Consider the following 20,269-nt stretch of genomic DNA (forward strand, 5'->3'; position numbering starts at 1 on the left):
TGATCTGGCTAGTGGTGTAGTGGCATCCGCACCGGTCCCGGGTTCAAATCCAGCTATCTCCTTGCACGCTTTCCACCGGTCCCGGGTTCAAATCCAGCTATCTCCTTGCACGCTTTCCACCTGTGCTGGGTTGAGCGTTGAGCTAGCAACTCAGCTGTGAAAAACAGACAAAAATGCTAAAGAAATGGCAAGATTGCCAACCGATGCACCACAAGGCATGGAAAGGAACAACAATGAGTTAAACTGAGGAAACCATTTTGAAAGGGTTAATGAAGGAGTATCATAAATGTGCATTGAGCATTCAAATAATGATACCCAATGATGCAGTTTTATTGGTCCTATGTGTTTTAATCCACATTTCAATTATCATTTGAAGCAGCTTTGATAGTTGCATTATTGAGTGTTTCGCCTTAATTGGAAGGAAAATAAAAACCTTAATTCGAGAAACTATGCCCCAACTAAAGCAAGACAATGTACAAATGGAAGGAAGCACAATAAACTGTAGAATTATTTTCTGCACAGCACAGTAGTTAATCTGTTTACTTTATTACATAATTTACATAAATTATAATGACACTTTAAAAATAAAACTACTGCCTTACTCGTGCACTTTTTGAAATTCTTTGGACTCCACTCACACACACATCTGGTTTAGAAGTTTTATGATCAAGGGAAGTAACTCTGCAATGTGTTGCCTGTTCTGTCACCACAGATCGAGTTTGTTTACTTAGTAGCCTATCTTAAAGAGCTATTTTATTTTTTAAATAAATTGATTCCATGATGTTTTTTAAGAAAGATAAACAACAAAATTAAGTTCTTGGAAAGGAGCAGATGTTGGTTTCACTTGTACTTTGCATTTCTGAGGGAACTGTAGTTGGAAATATTTTAATACTTGTTGTATAAACCAAGGCCCTTGGCAGTGTCAGATTTCCTAGGAGTCTTCATGTGAGGGAATGGGTAATAATCCCCTTTTGTGATCGGTGATATTCTGGTTACGTGACCATTTTTGCTTGCCCATATGTTTGATCTCTCATTTGGAAATGAAAACCTTTTGTTGATCTGCGGGATATGGTGATTATATCTGTAGAGTGAATGGAATGTCTTCTTTAACTCATTGGCTTTGCAGGAGGAAACTGCTGTAGCATCACCATTGGATTTTTGGTCGTCATCTGATGTGTCACCCTCATCTGAAGTGCCTCTGCTCACCACAGGTAATTGGGGGCTTTGAACATCTGACCTCTCGTCTGCCTCCACCTGACTCTTTCGCCCTGTTTTCTGAGCCAGCAGCATACGGTGGATATCTAGATGAATGTGCCATGGTGTTTCACTATCCCGGACATAGTCTTTATTTGGAAAGGCAAGCATGATATTGTTGACAGGAAGGTCTTCGTCCAGTGCTGGAGGTTTATCGACTGAGCAGTTGACAGACACAGTTTTGATCGGTGGGTTGAACAAATCTCTTCTGGCATGTTTAATTACACCTGCAATTTGAAGAACATAAGAAATTCAATTTCTGTTCATATGTTCAAGTTCAATTTCAAGTTTATTGATATTTGACTGTACATATGTACAACAAGAAAGGAGGGAGGGAGAAAACAGAGAACTATCGACCTGTCAGCCTGACATCGGTGGTGGGAAAGATGCTAGAGTCCATTATTAAGGATGAAATAGTGGCATATCTAGATAGCAGTGATAGGATTGGGCTGAGCCAGCATGGATTTACCAAGGGCAAATCATGCTTGACTAATCTGTTGGAGTTTTTCGAGGATGTAACCAGGAAGTTAGACGGAGGAGATCCAGTGGATGTAGTGTACCTTGATTTTCAGAAGGCATTTGATAAGGTCCCACATAGGAGATTGGTGGGTAAAATCAAAGCTCAGGGCATCGGGGGGAAGGCATTGACATGGATAGAAAACTGGTTGGCAGATAGAAAGCAAAGGGTAGTGGTGAATGGGTGTTTCTCGGAATGGCAGGTGGTGACTAGTGGGGTGCCACAGGGCTCGGTATTGGGACCACAGCTGTTTACCATTTACGTTAACGATTTGGATGAAGGCATAGAAAATAACATCAGCAAATTTGCTGATGATACTAAGCTGGGTGGCAGTGTGACATGTGATGAGGATGTTAGGAGAATTCAGGGTGACTTGGACAGGCTGGGTGAGTGGGCAGATACTTGGCAGATGGCGTTTAATGTGAATAAGTGTGAGGTTATCCACTTTGGGAGTAAGAACAGGAAGGCAGATTATTATCTGAACGGTGTAGAGTTAGGTAAGGGAGAAATACAAAGAGATCTAGGAGTCCTTGTTCATCAGTCACTGAAGGTGAATGAGCAAGTGCAGCAGGCAGTGAAGAAGGCTAATGGAATGTTGGCCTTTATTACAAAGGGAATTGAGTACAAGAGCAAGGAAATCCTCTTGCATTTGTACAGAGCCCTGGTGAGACCACACCTGGAGTATTGTGTACAGTTTTGGTCTCCAGGGTTAAAGAAGGACATCCTGGCTGTAGAGAAAGTGCAGCGTAGATTCACGAGGTTAATTCCTGGGATGTCTGGACTGTCTTATGCAGAGAGGTTAGAGAGACTGGGCTTGTACACGCTGGAATAAAGGAGATTGAGAGGGGATTTGATTGAAACATATAAGATTATTAAGGGATTGGACAAGATAGAGGCAGGAAATATGTTCCAGATGCTGGGAGAGTCCAGTACCAGAGGGCATGGTTTGAGAATAAGGGGTAGGTCATTTAGGACAGAGTTAAGGAAAAACTTCTTCTCCCAGAGAGTTGTGGGGGTTTGGAATGCACTGCCTCGGAAGGTAGTGGAGGCCAATTCTCTGGATGCTTTCAAGAAGGAGCTAGATAGGTATCTTATGGATAGGGGAATCAAGGGATATGGGGACAAGGCAGGAACCGGGTATTGATAGGAATTGATCAGCCATGATCTCAAAATGGCGGTGCAGGCTCGAAGGGCCGAATGGTCTACTTCTGCACCTATTGTCTATTGTCTATAATACATGGTCTGAGTATCCGAGGCGAGGATGGGGGATAGCCTTGTAGGCTCCACGACTTGCCTCTGGTTGCGAAGTTAACAGGCTGGTAGAACTTGGGCAGGCACGAGGAAATCTGCAGATGCTAGAAATTCAAACAACAACACACACAAAATGCTGGTGGAATACAGCAGGCCAGGCAGCATCTATAGGGAGAAGCGCTGTCGACGTTTCGGGCCGAGACCCTTCGTCAGGACTAACCGAAAGGAAAGATAGTAAGAGATTTGAAAGTAGTGGGGGGAGGGGGAAATGCGAAATGATAGGAGAAGACCGGAGGGGGTGGGATGAAGCTAAGAGCTGGAAAGGTGATTGGCGAAAGTGATACAGAGCTGGAGAAGGGAAAGGATCATGGGATGGGAGGCCTCAGGAGAAAGAAAGGAGGGGGGGGGGAGCACCAGAGGGAGATGGAGAACAGGCAAACAACTAAATATGTCAGGGATGGGGTAAGAAGGAGAGGAGGGGCATTAACGGAAGTTAGAGAAGTCAATGATCATGCCATCAGGTTGGAGGCTACCCAGCCGGTATATAAGGTGTTGTTCCTCCAACCTGAGTTTGGATTCATTTTGACAATAGAGGAGGCCATGGATAGACATATCAGAATGGGAATGGGATGTGGAATTAAAATGTGTGGCCACTGGGAGATCCTGCTTTTTCTGGCGGACCGAGCGTAGGTGTTCAGCGAAATGGTCTCCCAGTCTGCGTTGGGTCTCACCAATATATAAAAGGCCACACCGGGAGCACCGGACGCAGTATACCACACCAGCCGACTCACAGGTGAAGTGTCGCCTCACCTGGAAGGACTGTCTGGGGCCCTGAATGGTGGTGAGGGAGGAGGTGTAAGGGCAGGTGTAGCATTTGTTCTGTTTACAAGGATAAGTGCCAAGAGGGAGATCAGTGGGAAGGGATGGGGGGGACGAGCGGACAAGGGAGTCGCGTTGGGAGCGATCCCTGCGAAAAGCAGAAAGTGGGGGGGAGGGAAAAATGTGTTTGGTAGTGGGATCCCGTTGGAGGTGGCGGAAGTTACGGAGAATTATATGTTGGACCTGGAGGCTGGTGTCCCTATATACCTCCATCCCCCACCGAGATGGTCTCGAAGCTCTTCGCTTTTTTTTGGATTCCAGACTTAACCAATTCCCCTCTACCACCACTCTCCTCCGTCTAGCAGAATTAGTTCTTACTCTCAATTATTTCTCCTTTGGCTCCCCCCACTTCCTCCAAACCAAGGGTGTAGCCATGGGCACCCGTATGGGTCCCAGTTATGCCTGCCGTTTTGTTGGCTTTGTGGAACAGTCCATGTTCCAAGTCTATACCTGTATCCATCCCCCTCTTTTCCTTCACTACATCGACGACTGCATTGACGCTGCCTCTTGCACGCATGCTGAGCTCGTCGACTTCATTAACTTTGCCTCCAACCTTCACCCTGCCTTCAAATTTACCTGGTCCATTTCCGACACCTCCCTCCCCTTTCTTGATCTTTCTGTCTCCATCTCTGGAGACGGCCTATCTACTGATATCTACTATAAGCCTACAGACTCTCACAGCTACCTGGACTATTCCTCTTCCCACCCTGTCTCTTGCAAAAATGCTATCCCCTTCTCACAATTCCTCCGTCTCCGCTGCATCGGCTCTCAGGATGAGGCTTTTCATTCCAGGACGAAGGAGATGCCTTTCTTTTTTAAACAAAGGGGCTTCCCTTCGTCCACCATCAACTCTGCTCTCAAACGCATCTCTCCCATTTCCCGCCCATCTGCCCTCACTCCATCCGCCCGCCACCCCACTCGGGATAGGGTTCCCCTTGTCCTTACCTACCACCCCACCAGCCTCCAGGTCCAACGTATAATTCTCCGTAACTTCCGCCACCTCCAACGGGATCCCACTACCAAACACATCTTTCCCTCCCCCCTCTTTCTGCTTTCCATAGGGATCGCTCCCTATGCGACTCCCTTGTCCACTCGTCCCCCCCCCCCCCCATCCCTTCCCACCGATCTCCCTCCTGGCACTTATCCTTGTAAACAGAACAAGTGCTACACCTGCCCTTACACTTCCTCCCTCACCACCATTCAGGGCCCCAGACAGTCCTTCCAGGTGAGGCGACACTTCACCTGTGAGTCGGCTGGTGTGGTATACTGCGTCCGGTGCTCCCGATGTGGCCTTTTATATATTGGTGAGACCTGACGTAGACTGGGAGACCGTTTCGCTGAACACCTACGCTCGGTCCGCCAGAAAAAGCAGGATCTCCCAGTGGCCACACATTTTAATTCCACGTCCCATTCCCATTCTGATATGTCTATCCATGGCCTCCTCTATTGTCAAAATGAATCCAAACTCAGGTTGGAGGAACAACACCTTATACACCGGCTGGGTAGCCTCCAACCTGATGGCATGAACATTGACTTCTCTAACTTCCGTTAATGCCCCTCCTCCCTTTCTTACCCCATCCTGACATATTTAGTTGTTTGCCTGTTCTCCATCTCCCTCTGGTGCTCCCCCCCTCCTTTCTTTCTCCTGAGGCCTCCCATCTCATGATCTTTTCCCTTCTCCAGCTCTGTATCACTTTCGCCAATCACCTTTCCAGCTCTTAGCTTCACCCCACCCCCTCCGGTCTTCTCCTATCATTTTGCATTTCCCCCTCCCCCCACTACTTTCAAATCTCTTACTATCTTTCCTTTCGGTTAGTCCTGACGAAGGGTCTTGGCCCGAAACGTCGACAGCGCTTCTCCCTATAGATGCTGCCTGGCCTGCTGTGTTCCACCAGCATTTTGTGTGTGTTGTTGTTTGAACTTGGGCAGGACTCTTTTTAAGTTGGCATAATAAGTCACCAGCAAGAATGAAGACAGCATTCGGATGAGTAGCTGCGGGGCTGCAGATTGCACCATAGAGCATCCCCAATACCAGCACGGGGGGAAAGTAAACAGCAATAATCGCACCAGCCGTGAACTCCCTCGGTAAGTAGAGGGCCCTGCACTTCACCATTAAAAACTCTACCTACGGTGAGCAGTGGGCCATTACTACCGAGGCGTTCACACAGCACTTCTTATTGAGGTAGACACTGAGACCTCCTCCACGGGTTTTGCCAGAGGTCACAGCATTTCTGTTCACCCGGAAGGGGATTAGGCCTTCTAGCTGATGCCCAAGTTTAAAATTCATCAGCTCCATCATGGATACTGGCCTCCATAGTATCCAAAACATCCTCAGGGAGCAGTGCCTCAGAAAGGTGGCATCTATCATCAAGGACCCCCATCACCCAGGGCATGCCCTTTTCTCACTGTTACCATCAGGGAGGAGGTACAGGAGCCTGAAGGTACACACTCAGTGATTCAGGAACAGCTCCTTCTCCTCTGCCATCAGATTTCTGAATGGACACTGAACCCATGAACACTACCTCACTATTTTTTTTACTCTTTTTGCACAGCTTATTTTATTTAACTATATAGAAAATTGACAGTTTATACTATTATGTATTGCAATGTGTTGCTGCTGCATAACAACAAGTTTCACTAAATAAGCCAGTGCTATTGAGCACAATTCTGATTCCCTACCCTGGGAAAAAGACTGCGACCATCCACCTTATCTATGCCTCTCTTGATTTTATGTCACCCTTCAGCCTCCAGTACACCAGGGGAAAGTAGTACCAGGTGTCCAGGCTTTCCTCATAACTAAAGCCACCCAGTCCTGGTAACATCGCTGTGAATCTTTTCTGTACCTTTTCCAGCTTAATGACCTGATGGAATGAAAATCGACTTTTCCAGCTTCAAGGTAAGATTCCCCCTCCCTCTTCCTTTGTCTTCAATTCCCCACTCTGGCTCCCCTCTTACCTCTTGTCTTCTCCTCACCTGCTTATCACCTCCCCCTAGTGACCCTCCTCCTTTCCTTCCTCCCTTGATCCACTCTCCTCTCCTATGAGGTTCCTTCTTCTCCAGCCCTTTACCTTTTCCGCCTATCACTTCCTGGCTTTGTTCTTCATCTCTCCCCCACCCACCTGGCTTCGCCTATCATCTTCTAGCTTCTCCTCCTTCCTCTGCCCCCATCTCCTTCGTCTGGCTTCTTCCCCCTTCCTTTCCAGTACTGATGAAGGGCCTTGTCTCAAAATGTTGACTGCTTATTCATTTTCACAGATACTGCCCAACCTGCTGAGTTCCTCCAGCATTTTCTGTGGGTTACTCTACACCTCACATTTGCCCGAGTTAAATTCCACCTTAAAGTGGCTTTATTTGTCACATGTACATCAAAACTTACAATGAAATGCATCGTTTGTGTCAACGACTAACACAGCCCAACAATGTGCAATGCCTTACATTTGTCCGAGCGAACTTCCATCTTAACGATCAGCTTTATTTGCACAGGTACATCAAAACATATGGCGAACTATATCATTTTGTGTCAACATCCAACGCACTCTGAGGATGTGTTGGGGGCAGCCTGCAAATATCACCAAGCTTCCTGTGCCAACATAGCGTGCCCACAATTCACTAACCTTAATCCGTACGTCCTTGGAATGCGGGAGGAAACCGGAGCATCTGGACAAAGCCTACATGGTAACAAGAAGAATGTACACACTCCTTACAGACTGCAGTGGGAATCCTTTGGCCATTTTTCGCCCATTTCCCCAGTTCAGAATCAGAATCAGATTTAACATCACTGGCATATGTCATGAAATTGGTTTCCCTAAATCACTATCCACTATACCATCAATTTTGGCGCCATATGCAAACTTGCTATCCATGCCAACTACATTCTCATCCAAATTGTTAATATAGATGGGAAACAACAATGAATAGAACTCCGATTCCTTCAGCACACCACTGGTCACAGTCCTCCAAGCTGGAAAACAACCCTCTATTCTTCTTCCCCCAAGCCAATTTTGTAACCAATTAGCTAGCTTGCCCTAGATCTCATGTGGTACAATAGGTTTTCGCAAATAAAACCCAGGGGTGTTTTAAGTTTAAAGGAAAGGATAAAAACTCCTTTATTGTCCTCCAAACACAGAGCATAAAGCCCGGTAAAAAACTTCACATGATTATGTCATCACGTCAGACCAGCCTGTTAAAGGGAACCCCACCTCAATGTCAGTGGTTGTGAATTATGCATGTTTCCACCCATTGCAGGATAATCTACAGGATAATCTTCTAGACTAATTTACCATGTGAGACTTTTTTGACATTGATAAAGACCACGGAGGCAACACCTATAGTATCAAACAAATTCCCATGCAAAAGCCCCACTGACTATCCCTAATCAGTCTTTGCCTTTCCAAATGCAGGTAGATCCTGTCCCTCAAAATCTCCTCTCCATGTTAGGCTCACCAGCCTGTAGTTTCCTGCCTTGTCCTTACAGCTGTTTTAAATAACGGCACAATATTTTCCACTTTCCAGTCTTCTGCGCCCTCACCCTTGCCTGAAGATGTTGCAAGTGCCCCTACTGTGCCATTGCAGTTTCTCTCCTGGCTTTCCGAAGGTCAAAGTTGGCCAGACCCAGGGATCGATTGATGTTGATATGCTTTAACATCGCCAGCACCTCGTCCTTTGAAACGTGAATATGTTCCAGATGTTACTATTCAATCCCCTTGATACTCAGCTTTCATCACCTTCTCCATGATCAATAGTTGTTTAACATCTTGCTCATCTCCCATGGCTCTGTTTTTAGGTAATCATATTGATCTTTTAAGGATACATATTCTCTTTTTCGTTTCTTTTTAATCTTAATATATTTTCTATTTAGAGATACAGAACAGGACAGGCCTTGTGGCCCAACAAACTGTGCTGCATAGCAATCTACCTATTGCACCCTAGCCCAATCACAGAACAATTTACAATGACCAATTAACCTACTAACCGGTACATCTTTGGACTGTGGGAGGAAACCGGAATACCTGGAGGAAGCCCACGCAGTTACAGGGAGAACATACAAATTCCTTACAGACGGTGCCAGAATTGAGCTCCAAACTCTGATGCCCCGAGCTGTAATGGTGACCCCCTCTTCCCCCCCAACCCTGATTGTTGAATCTCTTAGAGTTCTCCTTTACCTTACCTATCAAAGGTATCACACTGTCCTCTTCGCCCTCCTGGTTTTCCTCTTATACTACTCAAGCGATTTACTTGATCCCAGTTTGCCTATGCCTGTAATACGCCTCCCTTTTTCCAAATCCAGAGCCTCGATATCCCGCGTCCACCAGGGTTCCCAAAGCTGCCAGCCTTGCTTTTCACTCCGACAGGGACACGCTGTCCCTGAACTCTTCCGTATCTCACCATGAAAAGGCCTCCCACTTGCCAGAGGTCCCTTCACCTGCAAAGAGCCTCTTCCAATCAAACCGTGCAAGGTCCTGTCTCATTCCTTAAAAAAATTTCCTTATCCCAATTCAGGATCTTAACTTTTCCACCAGACCTATCTTTCTCTACTCTATTCAGCTTGTGCATTTACACGTGTTAGGAATTTGCTGTGGAGCACTGGTCAGGGTGCGACATGCAACAACAAACAACATTCAACAGTTATAAAGAATAAAGGATTATTAAAAAATAAAGTTAGATGTTAAAGTATGGCTATAGAATATAATGTGTATAAATACCAGATTGTATTTACAATATAAACAGCATTATAAAAAGGTGATTTCAAATGTTTACACTGCAGTGACAGGAGTAATAGACAGAAGGGGTGGGGTTGCTAACTAGAATGGTCGATCAGATAAATTGCCTCTGGGAAGCAACTTTTAAAATGGCACGAAAGTTTTGAGATGTTCCATAGTTCCATAACAATTTAAAATCTAACTGGTGTCTAAGTGCCTGTCACTCTTCCAGGGGTTAAGTCTATGCTCGTGTGTCTCTGGAGGGAGAGCAAGCACTGTCCACGGGTACACCGGGGGCTTTCTGGCACCGATGGGCACCACAGATGCTTGAGAGTACTCTGGAGAGAGATGACAGTGTTGTAATGTGAAGCCCTTGACTGTAAACAGTAGGAATCATAGAATGCTGCGGTGTCATAATGATGTGATGCTGTAATCGCTGAGTAAACCTCTTTTGGAAAAGGACTAGAAACCCCCCCCCCACCCACTGACATATCAATCACTCGCCCCGCCTCATTTCACAAAAGGAAGTCCAGTGCTGCCCTCTTTCATATGTGTTTACAAGTGAGTGGTCAATGCCTACTGAATTTCCCAGTAGGCACTAATTTTAATTCTACTTCCCATTCCCATTTCGACATGAACTGCTCTACCGCCACAATCAGGCCACTCTCAGGTTTACTTTACTTTATTATCGCCAAACATTTGATACTAGAGCTCCGAGATAACTTAATTGGAGCAGTTGAATGTGGACACAAAGAGTTTCTGCTAATGATCTGCTGTCACTGAGGCAATTCTCAGATAAAAAACCTGTTTATTATGTAAAATGGCAGGTTGCCGAAGGAACAGCCTGTGATCTGGTCGGCTGGGCTCTGTGAATGGGTGTGGTGAACTACATATACCTGTCTGGACACGCACCCCCCCCACCACCGCTGACTGCTCCTGTGGCTCCTCCCACAGACCCCTGTATAAAGGCGATCGGAGGCACTGCCCCTTCCTCAGTCTCCAGGATGTCGTGTGGTGGTCATTTGCTGTTTGTTCTTTCTTCCAGCCAATAAAAGCCTATATCTCGTCTCACGTCTCCGAGAGTTATTGATGGTGCATCAATTTTATTGGCTGGAAGTTTTAAAACATGGAGAGTATTTTACGTCCGGAAAAATTAGACTTGGACTCTCAAGCTCCAGAAGCAGCTCATTGCTACTAGTAGGACCACGAGCTATAATCCCCAGGGAAATGGACAGGTGGAGAGGGAGAATGCCACAGTGTGGAAGGCCACACTTTTAGCCCTTAAGTCAAAGGGGTTGCCAGTCTCTCGATGGCAGGAGGTCCTCCCCGAGGCACTCCACTCCATCCACTCCCTGCTATGCACGTCCACCAATGCCACCCCTCATGAGCACCTCTTTTCTTTTCCCAGGAAGTCTGTCACTGGGACCACCCTACCGGCTTGGCTGACATCCCCAGGGCCAGTGCTGCTCCGGAAACATGCGCGGAGCAATAAATACTCCCCGCTGGTTGAGAAGGTTCACCTACTACATGCGAACCCCCAGTATGCCTACGTGGTCTTACCTGATGGGCGGGAGGACACGGTCTCCGTCCGCGACCTGGCGCCCGCAGGAGCAGCAGACCACTACCCCGAACACTCCACAGTAATTATGAACCCTGTACCCGAGGTGACACCGCGCACACCGAGCCCTACACAGACTCCTCACGACACGCATATACCAGGCGCCTCGCACACGCATGAGGGATCACTGACGCCTAGTGGGCTGACACCTCCAGTTAGGCCGGAACCAGCACAACCACCGTTCCGGTGCAATCACCACCTCCGGCACCTGTGCAATCACCACCTCCGGCACCTGTGCAATCACCACCAGCACCTGTGCAATCACCACCACCGGCACCTGTGCAATCACCACCGGCACCTGTGCAATCACCACCTCCGGCACCTGTGCAATCACCACCACCGGCACCTGTGCAATCACCACCGGCACCTGTGCAATCACCACCAGCACCTGTGCAATCACCGCCGGTGCTACGTAGATCGCAGCGACAGATTTGACCGCCTGATAGACTTCACCTGTAAATATACTTGTAAGAAACTTCACCCCATGGGGTCTCCCTTTTAAAACAAAGGGGGGTGCATGTGGTGAACTACATATACCTGTCTGGACACGTCCCCCCCCCCCCCCCGCTGACTGCTCCTGTGGCTCCTCCCACAGACCCCGGTATAAAGGCGATCGGAGGCACAGCCCCTTCCTCAGTCTCCAGGATGTAGTGTGGTGGTCACTTGCTGCTTGTTCTTTCTTCCAGCCAATAAAAGCCTATATCTCGCCTCACGTCTCCGAGAGTTATTGATGGTGGATCAATGGGTGACCTGGTTAGAGTGGTGTGAACCAGCCTGAATTGGACAGAACAAAAGGCACAAGGCTGAAGGAAACAGCACAGGCAGATGACCTCAAGCCAACGAAATTGAAACAGCCCTGCAGAAGGGTCTCGGCTTGAAACGTCGACTGTGCTCTTTTCCGTACATACTGCCTGGCCTGCTGAGTTCCTCCGGCATTTTGTGTGTATCACCTGGATTTCCAGCATCTGCAGATTTTCTTGTTTGAAATTGAAACATCATAGATTGATCTGATAGGGAAAAGAATAAGAATGGAGGATTTGGTGAGCACAGGCAGTGACAACTCTCCAGAGACCAATCACCGTGTATGTGGAGGATCCTGTGTTGGACACGTGGGGATCACATTGGAACCGCGAGGAACACCTGGGCAGGACTGGACTGGTCTTTTTCCTAGGTATTACCTTTTCTCTTCTTTGACTGTCCATGGAGGGTCAGGGAAATCTCGTAGATATTCAGTTCTGTAAATTCGTGTGCTTGTTAGTTGGGACAATAAAAGTGATTGCCAGTAAATACATTTCTCTCTGTGACCTAACTGACAATTATTATTGAGGGGTAATCCTTATAATGCCCTTCTCTCTTTTTCCATTCCCCATTCTGGTTCCCCTCTTACTCCTTCTCTTCTCTCGAAAGGGCGGAGAATGCAGGACTGAAGGTGCTGTATTTAAATGCATGTAGTGTTTGGAATAAGGTGGATGAATTTGTGGCGCAATTAGATTGGTTCGTATGACATTGTGGGCATCAATGAGTCGTGGCTGAAAGAAGGCAATAGTTGGGACCTTAACATCAAAGGACATAATTTGTATTGAAAGGACAGGCAGGAAGGCGTAGGCGGTAGTGTGGATCTGTTGGTAAGAGATGAAATTACATCTTTAGAAAGAGGTGACATAGGGGCAGGGAGTGTTGAATCTTTGTGGGTGGAGTTAAGAAATTGCAAGGGTAAAAATAGCATTACGGGAATCATATATCGGCCTCCAAATAGTAGCCAACATGTGGGGTTAAGATTGCAGAGGGAGCTGGAAAAGGCGTGTAATAAGGGTATTGTCACAATTGCAGGGAATTTGGAAAAATCAGGTTGGTCTTAGATCGTAAGAGAGGGAATTTGTTGAATGTCTACGAGATGGCTTTTTAGAGCAGCTTGTGCTTGAGCCTACTCAGGGAAAGGCCATCTTAGATTGGGTGTTGTGTGATAACACAGACCTTATTAGGGAGTTTAACATAAAGGAACCCTTAGGGGACAGTGATCATAGTATCGTTGAATTTATTCTGCAGTTTGAGAGGGAGAAGCATCACAATGGAATAAAAGGAATTACAGAGGCATGAGAGGAGCTTGCCCAGGTGGATTGGATGAGGATACTGGCAGGGATGACAGCAGCAGAGGTGGCTGAAGTTTCAGGGAATAATGTAGTGAACTACATATACCTGTCTGGACATGCCCCTCTGCTACTGTTCCTGTGGCTCCTCCCACAGACCCCTGTATAAAGGCAATTGGGGCACTGCTCCTTCCTCAGTCTTCGAGATGTCGTGCTCCATTTTGCTGTTAATAAAAGCCTATTGTTCACTTCCAGTCTCCGAGAGTTATTGATGGTGCATCAATTTTATTAACAGCGTTTTTAAAACATGGAGAGCATTTTACGACCCGACAGATTGGATCTTGACCCTCAATCCCAGGAAGCCGGCGACGCTTTCGAACTCTGGCTAGCATGCTTCGAATCATACCTGGAGGAGATTCCAGTGACCGAGTCTGCCACGATGCAGAGAGTTCTCCTCTCCAGGGTCAGTCCATGGATCTACTCCCTGATCAGGAACCAACCAAACTACCAGGGCGCACTGGATGCCCTCAAAAGACAGTACCTGCGGCCGGTGAACACCGTCTACGCAAGACATCGCTTAGTGACATGGCAGCAGTGGGTCGGAGAGTCAAGCACTGAGTTTGTCCAGGCCCTACAGACACTCGTGCGGGCCTGCGACTGCAGGGGACTGACGGTGGAACAGATTGTGGAGCTGCTAGTAAGAGACACCTTCGTCACGGGGATCAGGTCAGTGTACGTGCACCAGCGGCTGCTGGAACACGCCGATCTTACCTTAGATTTGGCGATCGAGCTGGCCGACATGCTGGAGGCCACTCTGCACAACGCTGACGCTGTCCAGGCACGCGATCTCCCGCCGACCTCATGGATGCTGCAGACCCCGCAACCCGCCGGAGCATCGACCTCAGCTGCTGCCAGTTGCGAGTCTGTGAAGTCCCCATAACCCACCGACGAGTCGACCATGGCTGCTGCCAGTCGCAAGTCCACGAAGTGTTACTTCTGCGGACTCAAGAAGCACCCCTGGAAACGCTGCCCGGCCCGAGAAGCTACCTGCTCCAGCTGCGGAAAGAAGTGCCACTTCGCCAAGGCCTGTATGTCCAAACCGCGAGCGGGGTCGAGCAGCGCCGCGTGCGAGGCATGGGGTCGTCATCTTGCCTCCCTGCTGCATGCGAGGCATGGGGGCGGCCATCTTTGTCGGCGCCACCTCACCCCGCCTCCGATCCACGGGTGCTTACTGGGCACCAAGACAGCGATTCAACCCTGGTCTCCGTGACCCTCGACCAAAGCGCTCCACACCAGCTTGCAAGGTCAATGATGGACATCCTGGTGGAGGGGCACAGGACTCGCTGCCTGTTTGACACGGGCAGCACTGAGAGTTTTATTGACCCGGACACAGTGCAATGCTGCAGACTCGTGACATGGCCGGTAAGCCAGAGGGTCACCATGGCTACTGGGTCGCATACAACAGACATCCGGCGGGGTTGTGTAGCGACACTAGTGGTGCAGGGCACAGAGTATCGGGACTTTGTCTTACTGGTCATGCCTCAACTGTGTGCCCCTGTGCTATTGGGGCTCGACTTCCAGAGCCACCTGAAAAGTGTGACAATGGAGTATGACGGGCCCCTCCCACCAATCACTGTCAGAAATCCTCAGTTCTGTGGGAATTCATCACATACCCCGCTACTGACCACACACACATACCGACCTGCATATCCCACCCAACACCATGCCAACAGCTGCGCTACAGACACCACTTGCAGCCTCTCCACCCTCAAGATCCCTCCCCCACCGCTGTTCGCCAACCTGACCCCCAACTGTAAACCTGTGGCAACTAAAAGCAGGAGGTACAGCATGGGGACAGGGCCTTTATTCAGTCGGAGGTGCAGCGGCTGCTCAGGGAGGAGATCATTGAGCCAAGCACAAGTCCTTGGAAGGCCCAGGTGGTCATTGTTCGGACAGGGCAGAAAAATAGGATGGTCGTGGACTATAGCCAGACCATCAATAGGTTCACGCAGCTTGACGCGTACCCCCTACCCCGCATCGTGGATACGGTCAATCAGATAGCTCAGTACAAGGTGTACTTGACCATAGACCTAAAATCCGCTTACCACCAGCTCCCCATCCGCCCGGAGGACCGCCCCTACACCGCCTTCGAGGCGGGCGGCAGGCTCTTCACTTTCTGCGCGTCCCCTTCGGTGTCACGAATGGTGTCTCTGTCTTCCAGAGGGAAATGGACCGGATGGTGGACCAGTGCCAACTGAAGGCCACGTTCCCATATCTGGATAACATCACCATCTGCGGTCACGACTGGCAGGATCATGACACCAACCTCCAACAATTTTTCCAAGTGGCCAAAGCTCTTAACCTTACCTATAACAGGGACAAGTGTGTGTTCAGAACCACCCGACTTGCTATCCTTGGGTATGTGGTGGGGAATGGAGTCATTGGCCCTGACCCTGACTGTATGCGCCCCCTGTTGGAACTCCCTCTTCCTAACACCCTCAGAGCCCTCAAATGGTGCCTGGGCTTCTTTTCCTATTATGCCCAATGGGTCCCTCACTACGCAGACAAGGCTCGCCCCCTGGTCAAGTCCACGACATTTCCTCTCTCAGTCGAGGCCCGCATGGCCTTCAGCTGCATTAAAGGGGACTTTGCCAAAGCAATGATGCATGCGGTGGACGAGACTATTCCCTTCCAAGTAGAGAGTGACGCCTCCGACTTTGCGCTGGCTGCTACCCTCAATCAGGCAGGAAGGCCGGTAGCATTCTTCTCTCGTACCCTTCAGGGCCCTGAAATTCGGCACTCCCGCGGTGGAGAAAGAAGCCCAGGCCATAGTGGAAGCTATTAGGCACTGGAGGCACTATCTCACCGGCAAAAGGTTCACCTTGCTGACCGACCAGCGCTCAGTTGCATTCATGTTTAGCAACCAACAGTGGGGCAAAATCAAAACTGATAAAATTTTGAGGTGGAGAATCGAACTCTCCACCTACAACTATGACATCCTGTACCAGCCTGGAAGGCTCAATGGGGAACATGTGCCAGCGCGCAGCTCGACGGGCTATAAGCCCTCCATGCAGATCTTTTTCACCCGGGGGTCACCCGATTTTACCATTTCGTGAAAGCCCGGAACCTGCCTTACTCCCTTGAGGACATCAGGACGATGACCAGGGACTGTCAAGTCTGCGCTGAGTGCAAACCGCACTTCTACCGTCCTGAAAAGGCACAACTTATCAAGGCCACCCCGCCCCTTTGAGCGACTGAGTGTCGACTTTAAGGGCCCCCTTCCCTCCACCGACCGCAATGTGTACTTTCTTAACATGATCGATGAGTACTCACGGTTCCCCTTTGCCATCCCCTGCCCCGATACCACTGCCACGTCTGTCATAAAAGCCCTGCGCCAGCTCTTCACTCTGTTCGGATATCCCTGCTATATCCACAGTGACAGAGAGTCCTCGTTTATGAGTGACGAACTGCACCAGTACCTGCTGGCTAGGGGTATTGCTACTAGTAGGACAATGAGCTATAATCCCCGGGGGAATGGACAGGTGGAGAGGGAGAATGCCACGGTGTGGAAGGCCACACTCTTAGCCCTTAGGTCAAAGGGATTGCCGGTCTCCTCGCTGGCAGGAGGTCCTCCCCGAGGCACTCCACTCCATCCGCTCCCTGTTATGCACGTCCACCAATGCCACCCCTCATGAGCGACTCTTTTCTTTTCCCAGGAAGTCTGCCACTGGGACCACCCTACCGGCTTGGCTGGCGTCCCCAGGACAAGTACTGCTCCGGAAACATGCGAGGAGCAATAAATTCCCCGATGGTCGAGAGGGTTCACCTACTTCATGTGAACCCCCAGTATGCCTACGTGGTCTTACCTGATGGGCAGGAGGACACGGTCCTCCATCCACGACCTGGCGCCCGCAGGAGCACCAGACCCCTACCCCGAACACTCCACGGTGACTATGAACCCTGTACCCACCGATGTATATACCCACGAGACACCACGCACGCCAAGCCCTACACAGACTCCTCACAACACTCCCATACCGGGCACCACGCACACGCATGAGGGCTTACTGACGCCTAACGGGCTGGCACCTCAAGTCAGGCCGGAGCCAGCACAACCACCGTCACCGGTGCTACCTAGATCGCAGCGACAGTCTCGACCGCCTGATAGACTTGACCTGTAAATATACTTGTCAGGAACTTTGCCCCGTGGGACTCCCTTTTAAAACAAAGGGGGGGGGGGGGTGAATGTGATAAACTATGTACACCTGTCTGGACCATGCCCCTCTGCTGACTGCTCCTGTGGCTCCTCCCACAGACCCCTGTATAAAGGCGATTGGGGCACTGCTCCTCCCTCAGTCTTCGACACGTCGTGCTCCCTTTTCGCTGTTAATAAAAGCCTATCGTTCACTTCCAGTCTCCGAGAGTTATTGATGGTGCATCAAGTTCACAAGGCACAGGATAGATACATCCCACAGAGGAAGAAGTTCTCAAATGGCAGGGGGAGGCAACCATGGCTGACAAGTTAAGGACTGCATAAAAGCCAAGGAAACGGAATATAAGGTAGCAAAAGTGAATGTGAAGTTTGATGATTGTGAAGCTTTCAAAATTGAACAAAAAGCAATTAAAAAAGCTGTAAGAAGGGAAAAGATGAAATAATGAGGGTAAACTAGCCAATAATATAAAGCAGGATACCAGAAGCTTTTTCCAGTTATATAAAGAGTAAAAGGGAGGTGAGAGTTGATATTGGACCACTGGTAAATGATGCTGGTGAGGTAGTAATGGGGAACAAAGAGATGGCAGATGAACTTAATGGGTGCTTTGCATCTGTCTTCACTGTGGAAGACACTAGCAGTGTGCCAGAAGTCTGTGAATGTCAGGGAGCAGGAGTGAGTGCCATTGCTATTACAATGGAAAAAAATGCTAGGCAAACTCAAAGGTCTTAAGGTGGATAAGTCACCTGGACCAGCTGGACTACATCCCAGAGTCCTGAGAGAGATTGCTGAAGAGATGGTCATGATCTTTCAAGAATCACTTGATTCTGGCATGGTCCTGGAGGACTGGAGAATTGCAAATACCACATCACTCTTGAAGGGAGGAAGGCAAAAGAAAGAAAATTATAGGCCAGTTAGTCTAACCTCAGTGGTTGGGAAAGTGTTGGAGTCTATTACTAAGGATGATATTTTGAGGTACTTGGAGACTAATGATAAAATAAGTCAAAGTCAGCATGGTTTCTGTCAAGGGAAATCTTGCCTTTCAGATCTGTTAGAGTTCTTCAAGGAAGTAACAAGCTGGATGGACAATGGAGAGGCAGTGAATGTCATTTACTTGGATTTTCAGAAGGTGTACAATAAGGTGCCACACATGAGGCTGATTAACAAGATAAAATCCTATGGCGTTACAGGAAAGATACTGGCATGGATAGAGGAATGGCTGACAGGCAGGAGGCAGCTGGTGGGAATAAAAGGGGCCTTTTCAGGTTGGCTGCCAGTGACTAGTGGTGTTCCTCAGGGGTTGGCATTGGGATTGCTACTTTTCACATTGTTTGTCAATGATTTAAGTAATGGAATTGATGGCTTTGTGGCAAAGTTTGCAGATGATACAATGATAGGTGGGGGGGGGGGGGGTATATAGTACTGAAGAAGCAAGATGATTGCAGCCGGCTTAGACAAATTGGAAGAATGGGCAAAAACATGGCAGATGGAATACAATTTTGAGAAATATATGATATTGCACCTTTGTAAAAGGAGCAATAGTGCAGACTATTATCTAAATGGGGAGAGGGGTCAAACATTGGAGGTACAGAGGGTCTTAGGAGTTCTCGTGCAAGACTCCCAGAAAGGTTAATTTACAGGTTGAGATGGTAAAGAAGGCAAATGCAATTTTTGGCATTTATTTTAAGGGGAATAGAATATAAAAACAAGGAGATATTGCTGAGCCTTGATATGACACTAGTCAGGCTGCACTTGGAGTATTGTCAACTGTCTTGGGCCCCATATCTCAGAAAGGATGTGTTGGTATTGGAGAGAATCCTGAGGAAGTTCACGAAGATTATTCCAGGAATAAAGGGGTTAACATATGAGTAGTGTCACATACCCTGTGACCGGGTTAAAGAACCAGCAGAAATGGAGAACGCACTGGAGTCTGGTATTGCTATGAACTAATAGTGTTTATTAGTAACTTAGCAATACAGTAATATAAATGCAAATATATTGAACAGGTTAGCGATGATATATGTGTGTGTGTGTGTGTGTGTGTGTGTGTGTGTGTGTGTGTGTGTGTGTGTGTGTGTGTGTGTGTGTGTGTGTGTGTGTGTGTGTGTGTGTGTGAGAGAGAGAGTGTGTGTGTGTGTGTGTGAGAGAGAGTGTGTGTGTGTGTGTGTGTGGAATTAGGAACAAAACTAGGCTCTTTCAAACCTAGGGGTAAATGGGTACAGTCTTACGATATGATGAAGAGAGTTCAGTTCAGTTCGGGGTAGTTATTGAGTAACGTTGGAGAGAGAGAGAGAGAGGGGTGAGAGGTGATGCCGTTGATCTTCCCGTTGTCTTCTGAAGTCTTGTTGTGGTCACTGACTATGACCATGATACGTACAACTGTTCTTCAGTGGTGGAATTATCACCCAGGCAAGGATGGACACACAAATAATTATTCCCCACTGGTCGCAGTTTTTCACACTGCGAGCCACTGATCGATTTCCCCGAATTGATCCTCCAAAACCCACCTTCATGTGGGTGTAACAAAGCTCGGTCAGTGTCCAAACTGTGTGTCTGTCTGTGTCCCAGCGGACCTGGTTTTTATCTCCCCATGTTGGACACCAGCTGTTCATCAACCTGCTCTGCCTTCCTCTCTCTGCAGGAACTTTAACAAGCCGGCAAGTGTCCTTGCGGAAAGGTAAACAACTTTCAGAGAAACCATGACATCAATCTTTTGAGCAGTTTCTCTCTCTCTCTCTCTCATTGTGTTGGAC

General features: G+C 48.3%; 1 protein-coding gene across 1 annotated transcript in view; it reads right to left on the reverse strand.

The window, feature by feature from the left end:
- Positions 1-507: 507 nt before the first annotated feature.
- The window catches only part of LOC140732389 (uncharacterized), a 30,041-nt gene continuing 10,279 nt past the window's right edge, over positions 508-20,269 (reverse strand). The window contains exon 2 of the mRNA XM_073054971.1: positions 508-1,481. Within this exon, the coding sequence (XP_072911072.1) occupies positions 886-1,481 (596 nt within the window). The 3' untranslated portion in view covers positions 508-885. The remainder of the gene's footprint in view (positions 1,482-20,269) is intronic.

The sequence above is a fragment of the Hemitrygon akajei genome, chromosome 8 (assembly GCF_048418815.1).
Source record: "Hemitrygon akajei chromosome 8, sHemAka1.3, whole genome shotgun sequence".
Lineage (NCBI taxonomy): Eukaryota > Metazoa > Chordata > Chondrichthyes > Myliobatiformes > Dasyatidae > Hemitrygon > Hemitrygon akajei.